At 41.6% G+C, this 25,190-nt stretch overlaps 1 protein-coding gene across 1 annotated transcript in view; it reads right to left on the bottom strand.

The window, feature by feature from the left end:
• Positions 1-1,569: 1,569 nt before the first annotated feature.
• Positions 1,570-25,190, bottom strand: part of TBC1D30 (TBC1 domain family member 30) — a 42,329-nt gene continuing 18,708 nt past the window's right edge. The window contains exons 6-12 of the mRNA XM_007447382.1: positions 23,978-24,146; positions 21,868-22,036; positions 17,340-17,445; positions 10,047-10,159; positions 8,173-8,312; positions 5,584-5,790; positions 1,570-2,357 (exon numbers count right to left, since the gene is read on the bottom strand). Of these exons, the coding sequence (XP_007447444.1) occupies positions 1,570-2,357; positions 5,584-5,790; positions 8,173-8,312; positions 10,047-10,159; positions 17,340-17,445; positions 21,868-22,036; positions 23,978-24,146 (1,692 nt within the window). The remainder of the gene's footprint in view (positions 2,358-5,583; positions 5,791-8,172; positions 8,313-10,046; positions 10,160-17,339; positions 17,446-21,867; positions 22,037-23,977; positions 24,147-25,190) is intronic.

The raw sequence follows: 25,190 nt of genomic DNA, 5'->3' as shown, positions 1-25,190 counted from the left end.
TCTTTCTAAAACTATAGCTTTGGTTTCAGAATTAGCAATCCAACTAGCTCAAATGAATACTGACTGCCTCATCAAAATGCCGGCAAGCCTAGCCGAGGTCTTCCAGGGAACGAGGATAAAAATGCCAAATCTATCTTCTAATGTTGGTGGGAGAAGGGGATTGAGGAGTGAGCCTTTTGTCCAGCCAAAAGGACAGCTGCATGAAGCATTTTTTAAATGAACTATGTTTTCAGATAAGAAGGTCAAAGCTGGTTTTATAAAACGCCATCACAGGACTCTGTACCATCTGGAGAAAGGTCCTTTGAGTCAGGAGGGAGTGCAGTGAATAGCTTCCCAGTCTTGGTTTCTAGAAACTATGTAGCCAGTGCACCTGGGTACACGGAGCATAAAACCCACCTATTGCACTGGAGGCAATGTGGCTGAGTCACATTGAGTATCGGGAGTATTTACCTTGAGTATCTGAAGTCCTACTTTACCTGTGTGGCTCAGAGTTCCCGTCTGCATGATGGAGGTAACAGGTGCTGTCTCTGGGGAGGAATGGGCGAGCCAGAGCTAGAAAGCACCGGGGCCTTCTCCAGGGAAAGGCAGTGTTCCAGTAAGAAAGTACTCAACAAAGTACTCCCACCCAAAACAAGCACAAAATTCAAGTAACAGAGTTGCAGGTGCCATGTTCTGGCTCCACTCGCATCTGCAGTGGAGAACTGATAGGTAAATGAGCTGCACGGTGGATGCCAGACAAGCTCTGTATAAAGCCCGTTGGTGATCCCACCACTGAGGACCAAAACGCTGCTTAAGAGGTGAACACGAAGCTCGAGGAAAGCTCAGTGGAGTCGGCAAGCTGTTGAGAGCAACTGCTTAATGCATAACCCATTTGTGTCCTCTTCATAAGATCTTCCAGCTGATGATCAAGCTACATTTCAACCGATAAAGGTTTTCTTCCTTTTGCAGGTAGAAATAGAAAGTGAAAGAAAGGCTATCTAGATTTTTCTCCTGCATTTTAGCACAAGAATAAAAACCAGTTTTGAGACTGGCTGAAAGAAACTACTGAAGGAAAACTCACACATACAAACATTCCCCCCAGTGGGGCATGAAGAGGGAAATTGGGAAGTTCTTTGCAACTAAGAAACTTACTTTCTTTTTACAGTTTCTGGTCTAGCAAGCTAGTGTGTGCATGCTTGAGTATTAATAACACCCAGAGAACTGGAAGGTTGGGTAGGGGGTTGTCACAGGCACCCTGAAGGCCCTCAGAACAGGAGGAAGGAAGAGGGGTTAACAGCCTAGATACAAAGTCTTTTCTAAACAGCTCACGATGAAAAGTTGGGAAAACTTCACACTTTAAAACCACAATATTTATTTTGCCACAAGAACCCACTGTATCGATGATCGGAAGACATCCCTATTCTAGCACCCATTATAAAATTTCCAGTTCCCATGTTTATGGACCGTTGCTCATCTCTGAACCTATCTCTTCATTTTCAATGGACAACTGAAGCTCTCTTGGAGCCATCCAGCTGGAACCCTTCTGCCACCCTGAAGAGGTGGATGTGGATACACAGTTGCTGAAAGATGTCACCGTTTCTTAGTGCTACTGTTTCCACCGCTGGACTTGCTGAAGCTCCTGCTCATGTAAGGAAAGTGCACGGTCGGGGTTCTTTCTGTAGGACCATATAACCCCAAATTCCTGGCAGTGGCTGACTTACGCAGTGGCTTGACGCTGGGAAAGGGGCTAAAGATGGGAGTTTTCGGGTGGCTGCCTTGGGGAGACTTGCCAGGGGCCTTGTTTCCTCTGGGTGCATCTGGCGGCTCCGGGAGGTGCTGCTGGCAGGGCAGGTGCACCTTGAGATCAGTTTCAGCAGCAGCATCCCTTGCGTTCAGTTCCAAGGCTTCTAACTTCACCTGGACCACAGACACATCGGCATCAGCATCCCCAAACAGCGGCTCTGGAGACTGCCCTTCGATGGTCCTCCCAGTGCCGCCGTCGGAGCTGCCACCTTCCCTCTGAGCTGCCCCCACACAATCGGAGGAAAATGCCTGCACTGCCCCCAGACTGTGAGTCTTGCAGCCCTCATTCTGCTCGTCTATCAGCCCGACGGTGTCCCCACAGCCCAGCTGACTCTTGGTCCTCGCCGTGTTCTTTTTGTGGACCCGGATGTGAGTTCGCCATGGAGAATTGAGCTTGGTCCTAAGGTCTTCATAGGGGACAGGAGATATTTTGCCTCCTGTGTGACCAGGGATGTGGATGACAGCATTCTTGGCAGCTCTGTTTGACATTTTCATCTTCTTTCCTAAAAGAAGGTGGTTTATAACTGGAGAGTTGTTTACCTGAGATGGGAGAATGCTGGTCACGGGCCCTTTGTCTGAAAGAAATGTTGAAAGGTCGTGTGAAAGGTACCACAGAGAAAGACATCCATCACAGAACAGGAGTCACACACAGGTTGTCCCTGGAGCCTGCCCACATATTTCCCAGGTCTTGGCAGAGTCATGTAACTGAAGGCAGCAGAAACTGAATTCGATCCTAGAGCCTGGGGTACGGATTCCCTCCTCTTCAAAGAGGAGGGGACAAGGGGCTGAGGATACTAAAAGGAACAGACTCTGACCCGTTGTTACTAATTAGAGCTCAGCCCCCCTAGTGTTTTTTACAGAGAGCCTTGTGTCTGAGAAGCAACCTCGGAGGTCTGGTATCTAGGAAATCTTTGAAGATTTTCTTTTTTAAATAATAGGTCAAACGCTATGACCATATAGATTACCAGCTGTCAGCTCCTGAGAGGTAGAAAAACAACACACTGCATATTATTGAGAGACAGCAGAATGAGAGAAGTGATAAGAAGGTGGTAAAAATGCAGTGACATCACAGCTATCCAGTGGCTGGCCCTAGTTCCACTCCTGTGTCCTCAATTGACTTTGAAAGCAAATTGAAAACAGGAAAGCACCAAAAGCTGTGTTCTCCTGGAAGGCACTGTTCACAGTATTACTGTCCTCATCCTGTGGCTATGACGGAGCCCCTATTTCCAATGAAGCTTCAACATTCATGGCCCCAGGGACGACAACTGCAGGCAGAGAAGACCCCGCCATCTCTTGTGAACAGCCTTCCTCCTGATATCTAGGTCACATGGCTGAACTCCCGTCTGTGCTTCTCGACTGTTCCTATCTACCTACCTCTGGTCACAGTCCAATCTTCACTGAAATTTTGACACCTGTTTCCTCTTCACTCTATGTCCTCTTACCTACCTCGGTTACTTTACTGCCTCAGTGACTGACCCATCCTCCACCTGCCCAGTTGCATCCTAAACCTCATCACTCGGATCTGCCTCATGTGAAAAATATTTAACTCTCATATTCCTCTCATTGACTCTTCCAGCTCTCAGACTCTCGATGTAACTATACTTGGTACTAAACCATAAAGATTTCCATTCCTTGATCCCTCAGTCTTCTCATAACCTCTCACTGTCTCCTCGGCACACTTACACCCCTACCCTGCTAGATGCAAGGTGGATCCCTTGGACCACACCTCACCAATAACCACACATCCAGGCATCCCTATGGCTTTATCACACATGCCTGGCAAAACTCCACTCCAGATCCACAATTCACATTCTCCTTTCCAAAACAGGAGCTGCTAATAGCTGCTGGGGGTGGGGATGCTGATGAGGGGAAATCACACAGCCATGTGGATTGATATCCCTTAAATTCATAACTTCCTATTTTTGTTAGGTCCGCAATGCCGCTGAACAAACTTTCTTTCCCTCTCCCATTGCTTCCGACGGCCGATCCAAATCTTCATTACTTTCTTTAAGCTCCCACCCAACCTTCAACTTACTCCCAAGCAAACAACTTTTCCTCCAATTTCTTCATAAAAGCAGAAGCTATCAGGACTGAAAAGCCTTAACTTCCTGTCCTCCCTAACCTAGGAAGCTGGTACCTCAACCACCATCCTTACCACCTTCCTTTAAATCTCAGAAGCTGAGGACTTTTGCCTCTAGCACAAGTTCAATCTCTCCACCTGTGCTGCTGATCCTATCCTACACCATCTCCTCTAAAAACCCCGCTACTCAAAGTGCAATCTCCATCCAGCAGCAGTGGCATCGCCTGGAGGCTCATTGGAAATGCATCATCTCAGTCCCACCCACAGCTACTGAAGCAGATTCCTCATTTTGACACATCCCCAAGTGATGCGTATTCACAGTAAAGTTTGAGAAACAATGCTCTCAAACTTTGCCCTTGAGCAGCAATCTCTCCCTAAAAATGACCACATAAACCCTGGTCTAGAGTAGAGGTCAGCAAACTTTTCCTGTAAAGGACCAGACTATAAATATTTTAGCCACTGTAGTGCAAAAGCAGTCATAGACAATATGTACACAAATGGGCATGCCTGTTTCAATAAAACTTTATTTACAAAAATAGGCAGTGAGCAGAATTTGACCTACAGACCATAGTTTGCTGACCCCTGACTGGAGTACAGACACTGGGCTGATTTAGTACCCAATGGCAATTGTTCACCATTCCACCTAAAGCTTCTGATAGTTGGAAAAGAACTACATAAAGAATCAGAACATGGGGGTTCTAGCCCTGGCCTGACCACTCACTATAGTTATATAATCCTAGACAGTTGCTAAGCCTTCCTGAATTACCATTTCCTCATTTTTTAAAAGGATATAAGAATATCTGTCCTTGCCTTTCTCATAGATTTAAGGACAAATGAGGATATGTATGTGCCAATGTTTTGAAAATTAAAGTGTTATCGTTGTTAGTTCCTTTTGTGATTGCTTTTTTAATGATTCAGGATAAAGTAAGAATCTTTAAGAAGCTGCCTACTCCTCCCCAACAAGTGAAAGGTAAATTCAGTTTTTATGCAAGATCAGTCACATGCTCACAAGCCTCTTAAAAACATGTCAAATTTATATCTTGGTTAATCCTGGATCGGCATCATTTTCATTAGGATTTCACTTAAAATAAGACAAACCAATTCCCAAATCAGCATATATTAAACAATAAATCAGATTGTTCATTGGGATTTTTGGAATTTAAAGGAAAAAAGAAGCTTGACAATCCTTGGAAAAGAGCATTTCCAACTGCAGTACAATTGTGTTCTTCTCAGCAGACTCCCAAGACACTGCTAACCCACAGTTAGCAGGCACAGTAATGGCTTTTTCCTTTTCCTCTGATCACAACATCTGTTATATTACTACCTAAATGACTGGTAGTAATATTATTTACCAGTATACAGATGACTAAATTCTACTTCCAAATGCCTGAAATTTAGGAGGCAACAGCTCCAAAATGTCTCAAATCCAAGGACTGCATGGCTTTGCAACATTCTAATCATTTGTAAAGCCTTCTCCACAAGCATACAGAGTAAAGAAGTATTGAATACCATCAATTGCCTGGTCCTTGGGACCTTTCTCTTATTTAGAGCCTGATAAGATAAAATAAAAAGTGAGAAGATAAAGATGTTACTGTCTCCTGCCAGCTGTGCTGGTGGATGCTGAGCCAGAGTGAGCAGTAATTCCCAGGCCATCCTGGGAATACTCGGTCTTCCTTTCACAAGTTGACAGGAGCTGAAATTGACTCAAAGAAGCACATTACCTGCCCTGATATACACCTGATGAACCTGCTGCTGCTGCTTCTTTTTAATCCGAGAATATTGCTGCTTCAGCGCGTTGATATCTGTGGTCATGCGTTCCATCATCATACTGTTAAAAGCTGCATGGTATTCACTTCGGCAGGAATTGATCGCTCCTGGACTCAGCTCCGCAATGTTATTGGATCTCAGATTCTGGTCCCCATTTGGTTCTACATTCCAAGGAATAGAGACAAGGAGACACTATCACAGGAGGAGGACGGGACTAAATGGGAATTGCTTACACTATATAACCTGGGGTAGTATCTTAACTCCAGGAAATTCTGAACCATAAAAAACATGCACACTAGAATTTGTCTAGTACTTGTTTTTATTTGGTCCTGAAAATATTTCTGCATTTTCTTATTAGGCTAACTGTGAGTCTGAAACAAGCTGTGTGGGTTCACTGATTTTATTACCCCTTTGTTCATTATATGGACATGAGATCCCCTGTTTCCAGATAAAAATCACTGCCATTTTCTAAAATTCCCTTAGAAAAATATAACTCTAGCTGTCTAAAGTCAGGGTACAGATTTCCATATAACTACATGAGGATTTACAAGGTGCCATATAACTAACTGCATGAGGACTCACAACTATAAATTTGTAAATTTTACACTGTAGGGTTTAGTCAGTCATTAAAAGTGAGTTTTAAGTTAAAAACAGCAAGACATTCTATAAGATTATCAAGACTTTAGATCATGGTATCACTAGAAACGAAATGGTTTTATTCATTTAACAAGCATTTCCTGACTGTCTACTATGTGTGTTATGTCTGATGCAGTTTCTGCTCCTGTTAACACCAACAATTAGTAGATTTAACCCTTAAATAAATTTGAGATTACCTCCAAGAAACAGAAATAAGTACTGTGTGAAAATACACTCACATGCCACACAGGTAAACAGGGGATAAAATTAGGCTTTTCTAACACGATATGTAAAACTTGCCTGGGGACAAGCTTAAAAAAAAGATTAGTAGGGGATTTCAAGTATCCTAACATCTGCTGAAAGTGTTATTCAGATAAAGACTGAACATCTGGTAAACTTTCTTTTTTATTGAAAATACTTCTCTAAGGAGAAGAAAAGTAAAAGAGGACCTCTAATCTAACTAAAGTAAAACCAACAAGAAAGACTAAGGATGAAATTTAGGAGAAAATGACCATGTGATCCCAGAGCCTGTAATTGCACAGAAAGAATAACAGGGGGGAAAAAATGGAACATAGACCCAGATGACAGAAAGCAGATTCAAAAACATTAGAGTTAAAACACTAATTGATCCCATGGCTAGAAACCAAAAGCTAAAATTCAGGCAACTAAAGAGGAGATAGAAACCATTACAAAACCAATAGAACTCTTGTTGAGTTCAGATTTTTTAAAGTCATTTAAAAAGATGACAGGGGAGTGCATACCAAGAACACACACACAAAATGACATGAACCGAACATTAAGCAGGTTAAAACTCAAAACAAGCTAAGGCTTGCAGAACATACTCAAAACTACCACGACCAAAACAACAACAAAACAAACAAACAAACAAAAAGGAAGCCTTCTAAGCAAGAGGAACAAAAACAAGAAAATAGCCCCATGACTTTGAGAAGGCAGTATAAAGCTAGCAGATGGCAAAGAGAATGCAGAGGTGCCTGACATCTTTTGTTTCTGTCCTCTTTCAGCAAGGAGAATGGTCTTCAAACTAGAATAAATGTCATAAAGGAAGAGCTCCCACCAAAGATAGGAAAGATCACAGCGGGGGAACCGCGAAATGCTTCAAAAGAGTTCATTACACGAATAATGTCCAATCTATTTCCTGCAAGAAAAAAACAAACATAGCATGACATTCAATTCAGAGCACCACTTTTTAAGAGGGATACTATCAAACTGCAGGACATTTAGAGGTGAATTTATAGAACATTAAAAGTTCTGGAAGACGTATCTTTGAGAAATTCTGAATTTGGACCATGAAGAAACTTTTGGGGGACGTGATGACTGTCCTCAAGATTCAAAGGAGACATCCAGCAGAAGAGGGAGCAGACTTGTTCTGTTTTGTTCTGAAGAGAAGAACTATTAATAGAACCAGTAAGTGGAGTTTATCTCCTCAAAACTAGAAACACTGGGCTAAGCAGAGGAATCAGCAGAATGTCTTATGAGATAATGAGTTTCTGATCACTGAAATTCAAGTCGAGGTACCATAATATTTTGGCTTTAGAGAGTATTTCCATAGTGGAAAAGAAGCCAGTCTATAATGGACTCAATTTAACTCAAACAGAATGTAGTAAGCATCCATTATATGCCAGGCTCGGTGCTAAGGAACTGAGCACACAAACTTAAATCAGATGAGTGGGAGGCAAAACGAATCATAAAGAAGAAGAAATATGTATTATGCATGTAACACATAACAGAGAGATCCTCCTAAATGATAAGAGAAGTTACTTTTAATAAAGACCTTTAATAGTGGTAATCAGTTCGGGAAACAACAGGCATTTATAGGACACAATAATACTGCCCTTGCTATAGTGAACCAACACATTGTGAGTATCTAATAGATGCCACCTCTTTACCTTTAACTTGCTTTTGGTACTTCTGCAGTTCAGGTGCCAGGAGCCCACTAAAAGGTCCGAGACACCCCACTGCATTAACAATAGCATCTTCATCATCTGGGTCATTCTCTTCATCGCTGTCTCTGACCTTACCATGTCGTCTTGGAAAACATAAAAGAAAAAGGAATATTTTTTCAAAAAGTGGTATTATTTTTAAATAAGTAATACAGCCACATGACTTAAATGACATATATATAAAGTATATACATTATTATAATTTCTATAACATTTATATAATTATATATTATATTTAAATAATTTATACATATATATAAAGTCCATCTCCCATCCCTGTCCAACTTCTACCCTGTTCTTGCCCCACTTAATCCCCACAAATGACCACTGTTATTAGTTTCTGATGTATTCTTCAGCTTCCTTATCAGTTAAATAAGCAAATATGACTATACAGTCTTATTTTTCACCTCTTTTTCGTAAGTATTAGCATGTTATATATAAGTACACTCTTCTGCACCTTGCTTTTATTCACCTAAAAAAAAATTCTCTCCATATTCACACAGAGCTCCCTCCTCATCCTTTTCTTAATGTCTGCACTGTACTGTATGTATACATTATTGTTTGTATGTATGCACTGTATTGTATGTACGTAGCCCATGTTATGGAACCAGGCTGCTAAATGATGCACACTCAAGTGGTTTCCAATATTAAACTATTATAAACAACATTGCAATAAATAACCTTATACATACTGTGTTTTGCATGTGTACAAATATATTTGTTGGATAATTCAGAAAGGTAGAATTGCTGGGTCAAAGGATATATGCAATAGTAATTTGGGAAAATACGGTCAAATTGCCTGCCCCAAATCCCATGATAATTAACCTCTCATGAGCAAAGTGTAAGAGTGCCTGTTTCCCCATAGCCTTATCAACAGAGAGCACATCAACCTTTTGAATTTTTGTAAACCTGATAGGTGAAAAAACCAGAATCTCAATCTTGCTTTAAGCTGCATTTCTCTTAGTCCAAGTGAAGTTGCCTTTTACGTAAACTGCCTATTCCCATAGTTTCATCATTTTTCAGATGGTGGTCATTTTCTTATTGACTTCTAAGAACTTTATATATGAGGGGAATCAGTTACAAATATTTTTTCATAAATATTTTTGTGTCTGCTTATGGAGGTTTTCTTTTGCTCTGTTTTGGTTTTAGTCATGCAGAAAATTATTTTTAAAGTATTTAATTTTTTATCCTTTATTGTTTTTGAGTCAGTTATTAAGGCCTTCCCAATTCCAAAGAACTAAAGACATCCTTCCACATTTTCTTCTGCTTATTATTTCAGTTTTTTCCATTTAACTGTCTCATCTCTATGGAGTTTATCCTGATGTATGGTGTAAAGTATGACTCTAACTTTCTTTCTTTCCAGACTGAGTCTCACTGGCCCAGCACCATTTACTAAATAGTATATCTTTTCAGTGTTGATTTACATTTTCATATATTAAATTCCTGTGTGTGTGTGTGTGTGTGTGTCTGTGTGTCTGTGTGTATTTGTTAATTTCTGGTCTCCACAGTATTTTAAACTAGCTCATCTGTCTACACTTTTTTGATTCTACCCTTTTTTAATTACTGAGATTTTTAATATTTGATATTTTTAAATAAGTTGTGGGGTTGCTAAATATCCCTTCAGTTTATGTTCCAACCTTCTTTGGAAAGTACACTTTCAAAAATCTCCCTCTGGAATTTAAAGCAAAACCTTTGGGAAAGAGATATTCAGATTTTAAGCACCAAACTACTTTATTTCTGGGGTTTAATAAATATTAATAACAAATTAAGGTATTAAGTCTTCCATCATGAAAACAAGAAGGAAAAAAAAAGGACCTTACCCAGAAACTGAGGTGGGCTTAATTGTGGCTGGGAATGGTGTAATGTTGTAGGTGTATTTTTCCCTCAGCTCTGCCAACTGTGGAAAAGGGAATGGAGCCATAGAATACACAGTCTGGAAAACAGGAACAAAAATGCCAAGTCTGAAATGGTGGTCTTTTCAACTCTTATCAATCCTGCAAAGACATTAAAGTTCTATGATTTGGGTGTGAAGAGGTAGATACTGCTCCTTACACAGCAGAAGGAGAGAATATACTTCAATATCGTGTTAGAGAAAGACAAAAGAATACTGATAAAACAGCAGTTAGTCCCCAAATCAACCCAGCTGGGACTGGGCACTCCAACTGGTGAACATGGGTGGGCAAATGGGGACAGTCTGACGTTCCCTTGCTCATTTGATAGATGGGTTAATTCAGAAATTCACAGCTCCCTATTACTTCTTTCACAGTGAACCCATCAATCTTCATATGTGCCACTCGTTTTTCAAAGCTTTGCTTGATGATCGTTATAGGCATTAAATGTCAGCCTTCCGGATACAATTATGTCCGGGGGACAATCTTGTGATCACCTGCAAGCTTTCTCCAAAGATACCACCTTTTCAAATGTCTGTGAATCAGTTCTAGGTGAAAATTGTTAACTGTTATTTTTAAAGAAAAAAAAAAAGAAAGAAAAAAGTGACAGGGTGTAAAGCACAGGCTGTTAAAAATCTATAAATAAAAATGGGAAAAGCACCTGTGCTTCCTCCAGGATTTTAAGATTATATATCATTCTACCAGCAGGAGGAAAATCATCTTGTTTGTTCTCTTAATTTTATGAAAATTTAACTCTCCAAACATATTTCTTCAATCTTTCAGGTTCTTATTCACCAGAAAATGTATATTAATCACATTAACTTTCATTTCTTCCAAGAAGCCATTCAAATGTCCTGATAACACTTTTCTAGGACAATATTTTGAAGTGGTATTTTTCATTTCAACAGTACTGTTTTCCTGAAGGCTTAGGAGATGTCTAATATCTGCACAGGTAGGAAAAGGAGGGCTCTGAAAGGGGCTTCCTAGCACTGCAGCCTCACCCCACAGCTCAGAGCCACCACCGGGACAGTCCACCGTAATTTCGATTCTAAACAGTCTGCACATCTGACTGTCCCCAAACTTCTGTGGTATCCGCTTATACCTTAGTGTAACATCCCAAGATTCCAAACAAGGAAGTGTTGACTAAAATTCCTTCCCTTTGATTCTCCATTGCTTATTATGCAAAGTTACACAGTTTATTGGGACCACAAAAGTCATCTCCAAGTCGTATTATCTCACACATACTTGATTACAGACAGTCCCTGACTTACAATGGTTCAACTTAAATGATTTTTCCAATTTACGAAGGTGCAAAAGTGATACACATTCAGTAGAAACCCTTCTTCGAATTTAGAATTTGGAACTTTTCCTGGGTTTACAATACACCATAGGTCCTCTCCCATGACGCTGGGCAAGGCAGCTCCCCATCAGCCACGTGATCACGAGGGGAAACAACCAATACATTTACAACCATTCTGGACCCAGACAACCGTTCTGTTTTTCACTTGCAGTTCAGTATGCAATAAATTACATGAGTTATTCAACTCTTCATCATAAAATAGGCTTCGTGTCAGATGATTTTGCCCAACTCTAGGCTATGGGCATGTTTAAGGCAGGCCAGGCTGAGCTGTGATGTTTGGTAGTTTAGGTGTATTAAATGCATTTTCAACTTATGAAGGGTTTATCTGGATGTAACCCCATCGTAAGTCCAGGAAGATCTGTGTACCCGGAAGGCTGAGAAGCAGTACAAATTTACTAACAGTGAACTGTTCCCCACTGGGAAGAAGCAGAAGACTGTGGTTCCCACGAGTCTGGAGTGTGCAGCTAAGCTGGTTCCCAACCTCTCCAGGCCTCCTGTCTCTCATCTGAAAAAATGAAGGCATGAAACTCAGGATGCCGGTTACCTCTGAGAGGAGAGGAGGTGGCGGGATCAGAGAGAAGGATATGAGGGTGTTCACCTATGTTGTTAATGTTTTATTTAAGCTGGGTCGTAGGTGTGTAAGTTTTATTATTTTAATACATTCTGTATGCCTGAAATACTTCATATAATTTCATTAATAACATGGTCAGAGTATACGCTCACATTTTTTGACCCCACAAAGTTTACCAGCAGCTCATCGCTGAGAAGCTGCTTTACTGCCAGTATGGAATTCTTCCCTCCTTGCTCCTGTGACCTGTCTTAACTCCACATACGCTTTTGAGGGAAATGGAGAGATGTGAAAACCTCAGCACCCCAACTCTAAGTCCAGAGCACAGCACCTCTGTTTGGGCCTCAGTACAGCAGCATCAGTCTCTGACACATCAAATATTGGTTCCACTGCTGGGCCAAGAGTCAGCCTGTCCCTCACTCATGAGACTTTTCTTCCTTAACAATTTAGAAACCTGGTTCAGATTTCAAGAAACCCATACCATGCAATGAATAGCACGGTGACTATAGTTAATACTATATTGTGTATTTGAAAGTTGCTAAGAGAGTAGATCTTTAAAGTTCTCATCACAAGAAAAAAAATTTGTAACTGTGTGTGGTAATGGGTGTTGACGGGACTTACTGTGATCATTTCACAATATATACAAATATCGAATCATTATGCTGTATGCCTGAAACTAATGTAATGTTATATGCCAATCATATCTCAATAAAAGAGAAACCCACACCATCTGGATTCAAGTTTAAAAGATGAAATTATTAAGCTAGGAATTTCAAAATTCTCTACAAAGTAAGATGTCTCATTGGAGACAATTAGTGGGATGTCTAGCTGAAGATTCACTTGTTTTATTTTTGCCAGTTTTATTAAAAGTTATCAGAAAACTCCTTTGTCCAGCCTCATGAAGGAAGTGTACAAGAAAAGAAAGGGCTAATAAGGACCTACTGTATAGCATGGGAAACTCTACTCAATACTCTGTAATGGCCTATATGGGAAAAGAATCTAAAAAAGAGTGGATATATGTATATGTATAACTGATTCACTTTGCCGTATACACATGAAACTAACACAACATTGTAAATCAACTATACTCCAATAAATATTAAAAGAAAAAAAAAGAAAGAAAGGGAAGTACATCTTGCCCCTACTCTGTCCCATCCTGCTCCAGGGTAAATAGTCTGGGGTCTAACCAAGCTCCTCCAAGGGCGACTCAGCTAAAGACACTGGACCAAAAAGAACACTGGCTCCATTGAGCTGCATTCTCTATTCCTGGTTTTCCTTTCTCTATAATTTACTTTTAGTTAGCCCTTCAAAGCATACATCGGTGTTCCTGAAACAAATGTGCTAATAGTACTTTGCATATACTCACTCACTTATTTAAAGGTCTCACATGTCGGCAGGCATGTTTATCCCATGAAGGTACACCACACACACCACCACAGTCCTCAGGATACCTGAGAAGCTGTAGATTTCCAACTGTGTAAATCAGAGATTTACAACAGATTTCAAGAAAGGAATTTTACTAATCATCTTAGAGCCAAAGTATAGTACATGAATAGGGTCTTAGGGTTAGAAAGAAATTTAAACATAATTTTAGTTCAACCTCCCTCCCAAGCAGAAGTTCCCTCTAAAGCATCTCCAACAGATGATCATAAAGGCACTAATTAAACACTTGCAGTTATGGGCACACACAATTCTGCAAGGCAGACGGTTTCATTTTTGACAGCACTAATCAAACAGTAACCTTCTACTGGACAAGCATTCACATCCATGTAATTTCTACTTCATCACTGATAGAAAAAAGGGAACAGTCCAAAGGCAGGTCCTGCCTCATGGCACATGAAAGCTCCCCACAGGTAACAGTAAATTATTGACAACCACTTTGGGCTAGGTTTTCCTAAGCACCTAAAACCCATCTAGTAAACAGCATCTAACTAACTTTTCTCTATATTACTCTTAAAGAATTCATGAGAGACCTTTGTCAAAAGTCTTACTGAAATCCATATACACTATTTCATCAGCATTCTCCCAGTATCTTTTTCTAACATTGTTGTTTTTTTTAAATGGCCATTACTAGTAAAATAAAAGAGTGATGCAATTTGCAGGGGGAAAAAACCCAGTAGATTATTTTGCCTATGGCACCTAGAACTGAAAAAAATACGGAAGACCTAACAGGGAGAACATTTTCATCTCTTCAGCTCGAAAATAAAGATCTGTATGCAGTCCAAATTTTTCATCTGGAGTCATTTCAGGTTTGCTGACAGGCTTAAAAGTCTACCATAATTGGATCACAGCCATTGAATTAATTTTTTTTAAGAGTACAGAAAAGAGAGTGCTTGAAATGACATTCAGCATTTCTCTCCTTAATACTCTACGATGTCAAGGAAAACCAAGTCTACGTACTGCCCAAACTACCAACACACATTTAAATAGACATTTATATTTAGGCACTGCTGAAAAGGAACTATATTTCTCTTTTTCATTATTGACATGCTTTAAAAGAAACATGAAAACATAAATTGTACAAAATTAGGCTCAATTCATCTTCACCAGATGTTTCCCTCGGCAGGAGAAATGCTGCTAAAATGGAATTCTAATCAATCAAGCCACAGCCTATATTTTTCCTTCCAGGATTCTCTTAAAGCAGAGTAAAGAAGGGGTGCTCTTTGCTCTTTTTTTTTTTTTTTTTTTCTGCGGTACACGGGCCTATCACTATTGTGGCCTCTCCCGTTGCAGAGCACAGGCTCCGGACGCACAGGCTCAGCAGCTCCGCAACATGTGGGATCCTCCCGTACCGGGACACGAACCCGTGTCCCCTGCATCGGCAGGTGGGCTCTCAACCACTGCGCCACCAGGGAAGCCCATCTCTTAATACTTAAGACTGGAAATTCCTGGAGGACAAAGATGGAGTACCTCAACATATCTATCATTCCTTCTGGCAATGTTTAAACTTTAGGTGAGATAAAACGTTGCTCATCCTTCTAAAAGGGATTTCAGCTTTTAGAAAGTCATGTTTTCAATAAGGTGGAAGCCCTGTGTTGGGTGGTGATGAGAAGCACTTGGCCAGGTGTCGAGCTTGGGCCCCAGTTCTGCGTCTGCCACTAGACAACCTAAGAATATGGCAAGATGCTCACTCTCCATGTCTTAGTTTCTTCTCTGTAAAATGACAGAATTAGGTTAGTGGACCGTTAAGCTTCTGTCAAACCAGTGTTGTCTAAGTGTTAGCTCAAAGCCACTTGCATCAGAACCACCCACGGGCCAAATATCTGCCTTTTAATACACTCTTGACATGCCGCTTATACACAGTCACGTTTGAAAACCACTGCCTCGAGTTCTAACGTTCTATAATTCTGTGTATGCACTGAGCAACCAGGTGGATTCTTAGCACTACATTAGACGTTATGGGGATACCAAGGCCCTTATCATTAAGGAACTTGCTAGATAAGATTAACATATTTGAAAAAATACCAAACAATATAAAATAATTTGTAATGAACATTAAGTCAACTGCTGACAATCTTAAGTACTGAAGGAGTAGGGAAGAGGTATTATCATCAACGAGGGCTGAGATGACAGAGCCTGAGGGGAGGGGAGAACAGACTGAGTAGGATCCGGCAGACAGAAAGGATCTGCCCAGATAGGGTGTCAGAGGGAACCACAAGCCCTGTCATGGGGATGAGCAGGGCCCACAGAGGACTGGGTGGGGACAGAGCTGTGGCCAGTGCAATAGGTCCTGGCTGTGAAGTCGTGGGGAGCGCCTCTGGATAGGTAAGAAGCGGGGCAACCACAGAATACCTCCAGTGCAGCCAGTGTGAAGACAAATCCACCTTCCTCCCCCGCGAACTTTTCCTCTTCTTCCGAAGCCAGAAACCTGGGGGCTGTGTCCCTGGTTCTCCCTGTCTCTCTCCCTCACCCCATGTCCACTTCCCACGGCCAAGTCCTGTCAACTTCATCTTCTAAGTACTGCCTCCGTTCCATTCTTGCTTCGACGCTTCACTGCCTCCCCATGGTGACCCCTTCAAGTCCACCCTTCACAGAGCTGCCCCTGTAGTCGACATCAGACACAACTGAGACCATTTCCCTCTTCCCCCTAAAACCTCTCAGGCCCATAGCTCTTCTTCCCTTTCCAAAGGTTCCACAGAGACCCAAGAACTCCAGCAAGCACAAGCTCACAACCACTGACCTCCAGGATCAAGTCCACACTCCTAACCATGGGCTGCGGTCTCCCACGAGCCATCCCTGTATACCAAACTCCTGTAGCTTCCTTCCCACACCATAAAGGTTTTCATTGCCAATGCCTTGTCTCATGCTGTTCCCTCAGCCATGAACTGCCTGTCTGCTCTGCACCACTGCCTCAAACACACACACACACACACACACACACACACACACACACACACACACACACACACACGGCCCGACCTACTCCTATCCATCTTTAAAGGTAAAACCAGGGCTTCCCTGGTGGCACAGTGGTTGAGAGTCCGCCTGCCGATGCAGGGGACACGGGTTCATGCCCCGGTCCAGGAGGATCCCGCGTGCCGCGTAGCAGCTGGGCCCGTGAGCCATGGCCGCTGAGCCTGCGTGTCCGGAGCCTGTGCTCCGCAACGGGAGAGGCCACAACAGTGAGAGGCCCGCGTACCGCAAAAAAAAAAAAAAAGCGGGAGGAGACTGCAGGAAACTCATGTTATAGAGCCGAATGGAAGAGAGCCTATTAACAAATCCACTATCTCTTCTATACTCACTGCCAATTTTAATGATTTGGCGAATGTAATCTTGAGATACAGCACATGTCAGAAAAATGACAAAACCCTTCAAGTCTTCCATTTTGAAATTTATGATTCATATGTAATAATATGAGTTGCAAATGTGGGCAAAACAAATAAACCAAAATGCTGATTAGAACAATCTCCTTTTTATCCTCAATAATCTCTTCTCAGAAATAATGATTTCTCCCCACAAGTCTCCCTTTACAGCTAAGAATCAGATTCAGAACAAACACCTGGTGATTTGGGGGGTGAGGGAGGAGGTGTTCTGGTGGTTTTTTGGTTTGTTTTTGTATTGCACGTTATGATTTTTAAGCAACACAGTTGGAACGAAAGCCGTAACAAATATCCATGTCTTCCTTCCTCTTGTGACGCAGTTAGACCCTTAACAAATTATATATAGACTCTTGGTCATTTGAAAAACTACATCTGAGGACTAGGAAAATACATTTCCCAAGACCGCTGCTCTGGCACTGCTTGTTCCCACGGTACCAGGGTCCCCCGAGCCAAGGGGGGTGGCACTGCCCACTCACCTGCATGAGTTCATGGCTTTCCAGAAGATCATTCTCCAGCATCTCCTGGGTAAGGCGCCCCATGGTGCTATAGAATTCATCTGCTGTTTCACAACATTCTATCTGCCTAGATAAAGGACAGAAAAAGGAACTGTTTAGGATACCCATGCTATCAGGTACATACTGCAGGCACAACAAGACATGTGTTCTCTTGCCATCAAATCGACCAAGTTAGCAACCAACAAAAATCAAAATCCTATGATACACTCACAGGACAGCCTGTTTTAGGCAGAGAAAAGATTTTAAAAATTCGAAGGGCAATGTAAAGGTACTTATTCTAGGATGAGTTCCCACCTTTGCTATGCTGCTCCGCTGACTCACAGCCCCATCTGTGGCATCTTTATTGTGTCCATGTGACACATTCTGCACATCAGAATACCCATCACTGATCAGAAATTATAACCAGGAAATTGGGTGCCCAAGTACAATTATTCCCTAGAGGGAATCTGTTTCTCTGGATCTGCAAACTGCAGTGGCATTGACAGACTGAAATCAAACCACAGTAGAAGCGAAAGATGAAATATACAAAAACTTTATCTGCATATTTCATCAGTCCACAGGATATTTTCACAGGTAGTCTTTTCAGCCCTTCTCAGGACACTGCTGCTAGTTGGAAATTACACCCTGTTTCTTGTGTTTGGTTCGACATGTAAATAAAGAATCTGTCACCTCCCATCCTGTGAGACAGGTGAGACTTTAATCCTTCTTCTAGAGGGGGAAGGAATAACCCAAAGCAAAGAGACCTGTGCATTTGTTTTATCTATTATGACATTCTTTGTATAGCAGGATAAATCTATTTGCCCACCAATCATAAGACATGCTCTTTGGCATACACTAAGGTTAGGGGATTTCCATAGAGCCATCCAAAAACAATATGATGATGGGAAAATTCCATGCTCTGGAGTGCTGTTCAAATCCCACTGCCACAATCATGTAAATAAATAAATGAAATAAACGGCTGACGTGTTAATGAAAAACACCGAGTAGCATGTGGGCATAAATAAAGTGGTTAAGTTTATCCTTTGAGTGGCAGGAAGAGTGAGGAAGAGAAGTAATGCCTAAGATGAGTTTTGAAAAATATTCTGCAGGTTGACAAGGTGGAAAAAGCATCGCAAAGATGTGGATACAGGAGACAGAAGGCACTACCGGGGAAATGCATGTAGGTCCCCACCACCAGCATGGGAGCGGCTGCACAGCTTGGGGCGCCAGGGAGAGCTGAGGGCAGAGAGGTGCAGAGAGCAGATCGCAATGGCCTCCCCTGCCTGCTGAGCCCCCTCAGGACAAAAGTCACTGAAAGGCCTTTAATATGGAGTGTGGGAACAGACATGCCCTTGGCAAGGTTGCCCAGGTGGTGGCATGGCGATTTCGGGGTACGATGGGGAGGCCAGGGAGGACAGTGCCAGGCATGAGGCAACGAGGGAGGGAATCAAGGCAGCCAGATCAGAAAAGAAAGGACATGTGAAAGAGATGCCAGTGGGGCTAAGTAGATGGTCTACAGGTTAAACGTTCCAAAAGTACCGCTGGTATGAGCAAAGGAGGAAATTTCATGTTGCAGAAGCAGGGTGATGGGAAGGGTCCCATGGATAACCACACACAAGGCACATATGTTACTCAGGTACACATAAGCTGGAGATCACCTGCATACTGCTTACGATTTTTCCAATGGAAAGTTTGTGGACAAGATTACAGGCCCTGGAGTCTGACTGATTACAGTCAGAAAGATCCAAGATTAAGTCCCAGCTCCGCTACTCATTAGCTGTGGGACAATGAACTAGTTAATTAGCCTTCCTGGGGTAGTTTTATCACTTGAAAAGACAGGGAGAATAATCCTACCTGCTTCACAGGGTTGTGGGGAGAATCGAATGAGATGATGTGTGTAAACTTCCTAACACAATGACGGCACGGCAGGTACTTGATGTTGTATACATGTTGGTTGCCTTTCCTTTCGTTTAACAAGCTGCACACTCAAAACATGTATAATTATAATAAGCAAAGACTATGAAACATTTAAAATTCTACCAGTGTGATTCATAGATCCCTGAACTTCATAAACAGGAGCCATTTATAAGCAATAGATTCACGTTATTAAAAGCACAGATTATAGAGCCAAGGTACCTAGGTTCAAAATCAGGTCTTTCCACTTACTAACTCGGTGACTTGGGGCGATTTACTTAACTTCTCTGTGCCTCAGTGCCCACATCTATAAAATGGGGATGATACCAGTACCTACCTCATAGGATGATGGTGAGGACTAAATGAGTTAATTTTACATCTAGAGTGCTTAGAACCATGCCTGTCCACTGCAAGCACTCCATGAATATTGGATTTTAAGTGTAGCTATTATTATTTCAACAGTGTGCCATCCTTGGGATGACCATATGAATAAATTCTGATCCTACAGATAATGGATAGATGGGAATAAAATGAGAACCACCTCTTTTCCTCCTGCCCCATAATTAAGAACTAACAAAAAGGGGACCATAACTGACTCAGCATACAGTAAAGTGCTTTAGCATTTTAATCCCATAAGCTAATTACTCAGTAACTATCACACCAGTTAGAGTGTGAGAGTGTTTGATAGAGAAATTATCAAAGCTCAAAGAGTTTACGAGGTGTAGAGTGGGTTGGAAATATGCGACTGCAGAAAGAGGTAGACATCAGAAGAAAGTAATCAGATAAGTAAATAGCACAACAAACCCCGCACAGATGAATTTATTTGCCTAGCTGAAAAGCTATGTACAATAAAACAAAGGCAAAGGAGATAGCTATATGATATTTAAAAATACTTCCACACAACTATGATTTTTTTTAATTCCTGAATTGAGAGTCAGTGGATCTTTCTTACAAAAAGTAAAAAATACTGCAAGTCTTCGAGGAAACAACTTGTCATAGATAAAAAGGCTACTGAAAAAGTTTTTGATCTGTGTCGTCTATGGGTACCCACTCAAGTCATTTACAGCTCTACAGGAAAGAAATATTAAAAACTTCTCTGCATCTTCAAGTGGCACATATATACAATGGAATATTACTCAGCCATAAAAAGAAATGAAATTGAGTTATTTGTAGTGAGGTGGATGGACCTAGAGTCTGTCATACAGACTGAAGTAAGTCAGAAAGAGAAAAACAAGTACCATATGCTAACGCATATATATGGAAACTTAAAAAAAAATGGTACTGATAAACCTAGTGGCAGGGCAGGAATAAAGACGTAGACATAGAGAATGGACTTGAGAACATGGTGGGGGGAGGGGGAAGCTGGGGCAAAGTGAGAGTGGCATCGACATATATACACTACCAAATGTAAAATAGATAGCTAGTGGGAAGCAGCAGCATAGCACAGGGAGATCAGCTCTGTGCTTTGTGACCACAAACAAGGGTGGGATAGGGAGGGTGGGAGGGAGGTTCAAGAGGGAGGGGATATGGGGCTATATGTATGCATATGGCTGATTCACTTTGTTGCACAACAGAAACTAACACAGCATTGTGGAGCAATTATACTCCAATAAAATTTTTTTTAAAAAAATCCTCTGCATCTTCAGTTAACTGCAACAACTTCATCTTGATGTCTCTTCCAGTACCCCAAAGGCAGAATTTTAATGTAATAGTCATAATATATTAGAGATAGGTGAAAATACCCTAGTTTTTTCAGCTCTGCTACTAGACAAGAATGTAAGTAAAATCTGTTTAGTAGTAATAGATTTCAACATAGAATTAACCTTTTTTTTTTTTTTTTTTTGCGGTACGCGGGCCTCTCACTGCCATGGCCTCTCCCGCCGCGGAACACAGGCTACGGATGCACAGGCCCAGCGGCCATGGCTCACGGGCCCAGCCGCTCCGCGGCACGTGGGATCCTCCCAGACCAGGGCACGAACCCGTGTCCCCTACATCGGCAGGCGGACTCTCAACCACTGCGCCACCAGGGAAGCCCCTAGAATTAACTCTTCATGAAATAAGTTCTACTGTTGACTAGGTACCAAGCACCATGCTAGATACCCTTATACATATTATCTCATTTAATTTTATCACAGCTCACAAAATAAATTATAAAGATTCAAACATAAGCCAAATTGCAGCCTTAACCAACAAACCCACCCAGTCTTCTCCGGATCTGCCTGTCCCTCTCCCCGCTACATCCCTTTCCCTCCCCGCAACCAGTGTCAGGAAAGATGCCGACAGCTCGGACCAGGCAGGACACAAGCACTGAGGACGAGGAGACCTACAGGCCTGAAACAGCTTGCCTCCTTCGGTAAAATGGATTCTCTCTGCCCCCAACATTCACAGAAGAGCCACCTGAGAGTTCAGAAGGCAGAAGCAATTGCACCGAGTTCACAACTTTCTCTCCTACTCAAACCTAAATATCAATCCTTTACTTGTTAGAGCACAAAAATGGTGCAAGGAAAAATAAATAATTAATTAATTAATTAATCTTTAAAAAAGGGTGTAAGGCCCTCAACACCACAGAAAAGAACAGCAGTGGGAAATCACTTACTCTCCCAGTTTTGCCCAGATAGCCAGCGACACCCTTAGGATGATTTCCGAACCTTCAAAGAAGACTGAATCCCAAATCTTTAAAACCGTATGGTTAGGGAGGCACGTAGCGAAGAGAGTCAGAAACCACTGCATCGTGAAGACATTCGTAAGTGGGGGCTCATATCCACCTGAAATAAAACAAACACTCTACATCTCTCCAGAATCGACAACTTGTAAGATACAAAAATACCCTCTTTCAGTCTCCCATGTCCACCCAAATATGTTATTTCCTGACTGCTTTCTTTATATCTCTAAATTCTGGTTCCTTCCTCCTTTTGTCCTTCCTTTTTCTTTTTTTTTTTTTTTTTGGAAGAACACAGGTGTGTTTAATAAAAATCTCAACAATATGAACTTCACAGATTCTTTGTGATATTTCAGAAATCTTAACCTAAAATTTAATTTGGCTCTACCTATCGTGGGGTGCTGAAAATTAAGGAGGATGTTTTCCTTACCGAAAACAGGATAAAAAGAAAGGATTTTAACCTCTCAAAAGTAAAAGCTGATTTTCAAAACCTCCTAAAGCCTACCTTTATTCAAATGCTGCCGATAAAAATAAAATTGCTCATTAGCAGTTACTTGTCTACTTCTTAATTTATACATAGTTCTCAGACCACAATGGAATTAAACCATAAATCAATAACAGAAATAAAGCTGGAAAATCCCAAAATACTCGGAGATCAAGCAAAGTGAAATTTTACAGTATTTTTAACTAAACTATACCCAGTTTTAAAGACCTGGGATCCAGCTAACTTTGAAGTTTCTGGATTCACTAAAAAAAGAGTCCCCTCCCATTTCCCGTGATCACGTAAGCGTGTACTTTAATGAAATATAAAAATTTAGATATTTGGACTAATCCTCCCTCCAAATTACAGTCAGAAGGTGCATTTACCCAAGTACAAGCAAAACAAGATCTGTTCTCCTGCACTCATTTTCTTGCTTCTTACCTATGAACAAAGGAATATCTTTGTTCAGAGACTAGAATCTGAGGTCACCACTTAAGCAAGTACAGGGCATTTGGGGGAAACGTGGAGCCCAGTAAAAGTGTGTCTGACTCCGGGACAGAAAAGTTTGGTCTCTCTGGAAGCTGTGTGAAATCCCCATCGGTTCACAAGTATACTGCACAGCCAAATTAAGTAACATTGCTCGAATGACTTAGAAGAAAATGCTTAGAGACGCTCAGGTGTCACTAAAATTTCCAGTGTATTTTAATCATAGATAGGGTCCTCAAACTCCTTTCGTATTTTCCCAGATTTAAATGCATGGAACTGGCAATCGTTTAAAGGAAACAGAGCAAACTTCTGACTATTCTATTTCTGGTATCCTGAGCACAGCCGGGGAAGTGCAAGCAGTGGGTATAGTGACAGCTATGAGCTCAGGTACTTGGGAAGCTGGATGAAGCCGGCTACACGGAGGAGACTTAGAGCTGCTTGCAGAGCTGTCTCCATCACCGACCCACTCAGCCCAGTCCATCCCTGCAGGGCTCAGGTTCTAAACAGAGGTCCAGAAGAGCCCTTCGCCAGCAAGAACAGGCCCATTCATCGCAAGTAAATCTAAATACCCTTCTCATGAATGAATAAAAGGAACTCGGTCCAAAGGACTGCTTTTACCTCCTACACCTCTATGAAAATACATATTCCACTCTCCATAACATCAATGGTTGAGGCAAAACCACAGTCTGTGCTAAGTTGTACCTGTAGCTTAGTTTTAAAGAACTCCTATAGCTTTGGTGCCAACTTAAAGCATTTAACTAGATGGCAAGACACGGATACCCTTCTTTACCTAGAGTACAATATATACTTGGTGATCTGGCACTGGTGAAGTGTTAGGTTCTTGTCTGAGTTCCTAACCATAACCAGTTAGAGGTTCAACGTTTGGCCCTCTGTTTTTTGTTCTTGGTTTTGTCTTTAGTTTTGTTTTTGTTCTCTAGAAATCTATTTCATTGCACTAAACTCTCACCAATAGAAATATCTGAAAACACATATTTCCATTCAAGGTTTAGGCTCTTATGTACAGTGGAACCAGAGAAGTAAACTATTTTCAAAGGTAAAATAGCACTGAATCATCACTACCTCCACTTTCCTTGTTTGCAGTTTTCTGGAGAGTTTCCAGGTGCTGAGATAATTCAGGGAGCTTCAGTCTCAAGAGGTCTCGGAAGACGGCCATATCCACAGACAGTGCCCGGAGATTGTTGACAAAATAGCTTTCAGGAAGTACCTTGTCAATAAGGTAAATCATAATCTGAAGAAAAAGATAAAGAATAAGATCGCTTCATATAGGCCACGGGACAACCAAGCCCGTGCGCCACAAAAACTGAGCCTGCGCTCTACAGCCTGTGAGCCACAACTACTGAAGCCCACGTGCCACAACTACTGAAGCCTGTGCGCCTAGAGCCTATGCTCTGCAACAAGAGAAGCCATCGCAATGAGAAGCCCGTGCACCACAACGAAGAGTAGCCCCTGCTAGCCACAACTAGAGAAAGCCTGCATGCAGCAATGAAGACCCAATGCAGCCAAAAAAACAACAAACAAATAAATAAATAAACAATAAATCTATTAAAAAAAAGATTGCTTCATAAAAACCGGTACATTAACATATCCTAAATAGAACATATTCAAATAGATAAAATGCAGTTAGCCAAAGCACACTATCCTTTACATATGTCAGAACCAAATGTTCTGGATTTTCAAGGCTCCTCTCCCCCTGGGTAAGAAGCGGGCGGCATAACTGTCTAAGTACCTCAGACCCCACATCTGCCAATGTCTAAAACTTCTAGCTGGGCCACTAGACTCGAGTTCATCCTATAAGTAGCTGTGATGATAAATACACCCCTCAGCCCCCCTCTGAGAAGCCACGGAGCACGTGCTTTCTCAGCAGCCGGCAGGAATCTCAATGTCAGCTCCCTGATATCAGCACAGTTTTACAACCTTAACCTGAAAACCAAGAGCGGGCCTGTCATGAAACCTCCCAACTGCAGCCGGTCTCAAGATTCACTGACCATCAACCTGGGTTATTCGGACATAATGTCGGGTTTCTGTCCGCTTCCTCTCCTGGGAGAGTGCAACAAGGTTTTGTTTGAGCAAACTGTACTTTTAAATTGGGATTTCCTTCATGAGATTGGCTCATGCTCTTCAAATTACTATTTTCATGCTGACTTTTCTATCTGATTTTTCTATCTTTTCTAAGATGTCAAGAACCACCAGAATGACCCAGCAAAACACACGAGTTCTACAGGTCAGCTTGCATGTTCTGTTCATGCTCTCCTCTTTAGAAGATCTGCTCTTT

Source organism: Lipotes vexillifer, unplaced genomic scaffold (assembly GCF_000442215.2).
Source record: "Lipotes vexillifer unplaced genomic scaffold, Lipotes_vexillifer_v1.1 scaffold170, whole genome shotgun sequence".
NCBI lineage: Eukaryota > Metazoa > Chordata > Mammalia > Artiodactyla > Lipotidae > Lipotes > Lipotes vexillifer.
This window is presented reverse-complemented; position numbering and strand designations above follow the sequence as displayed.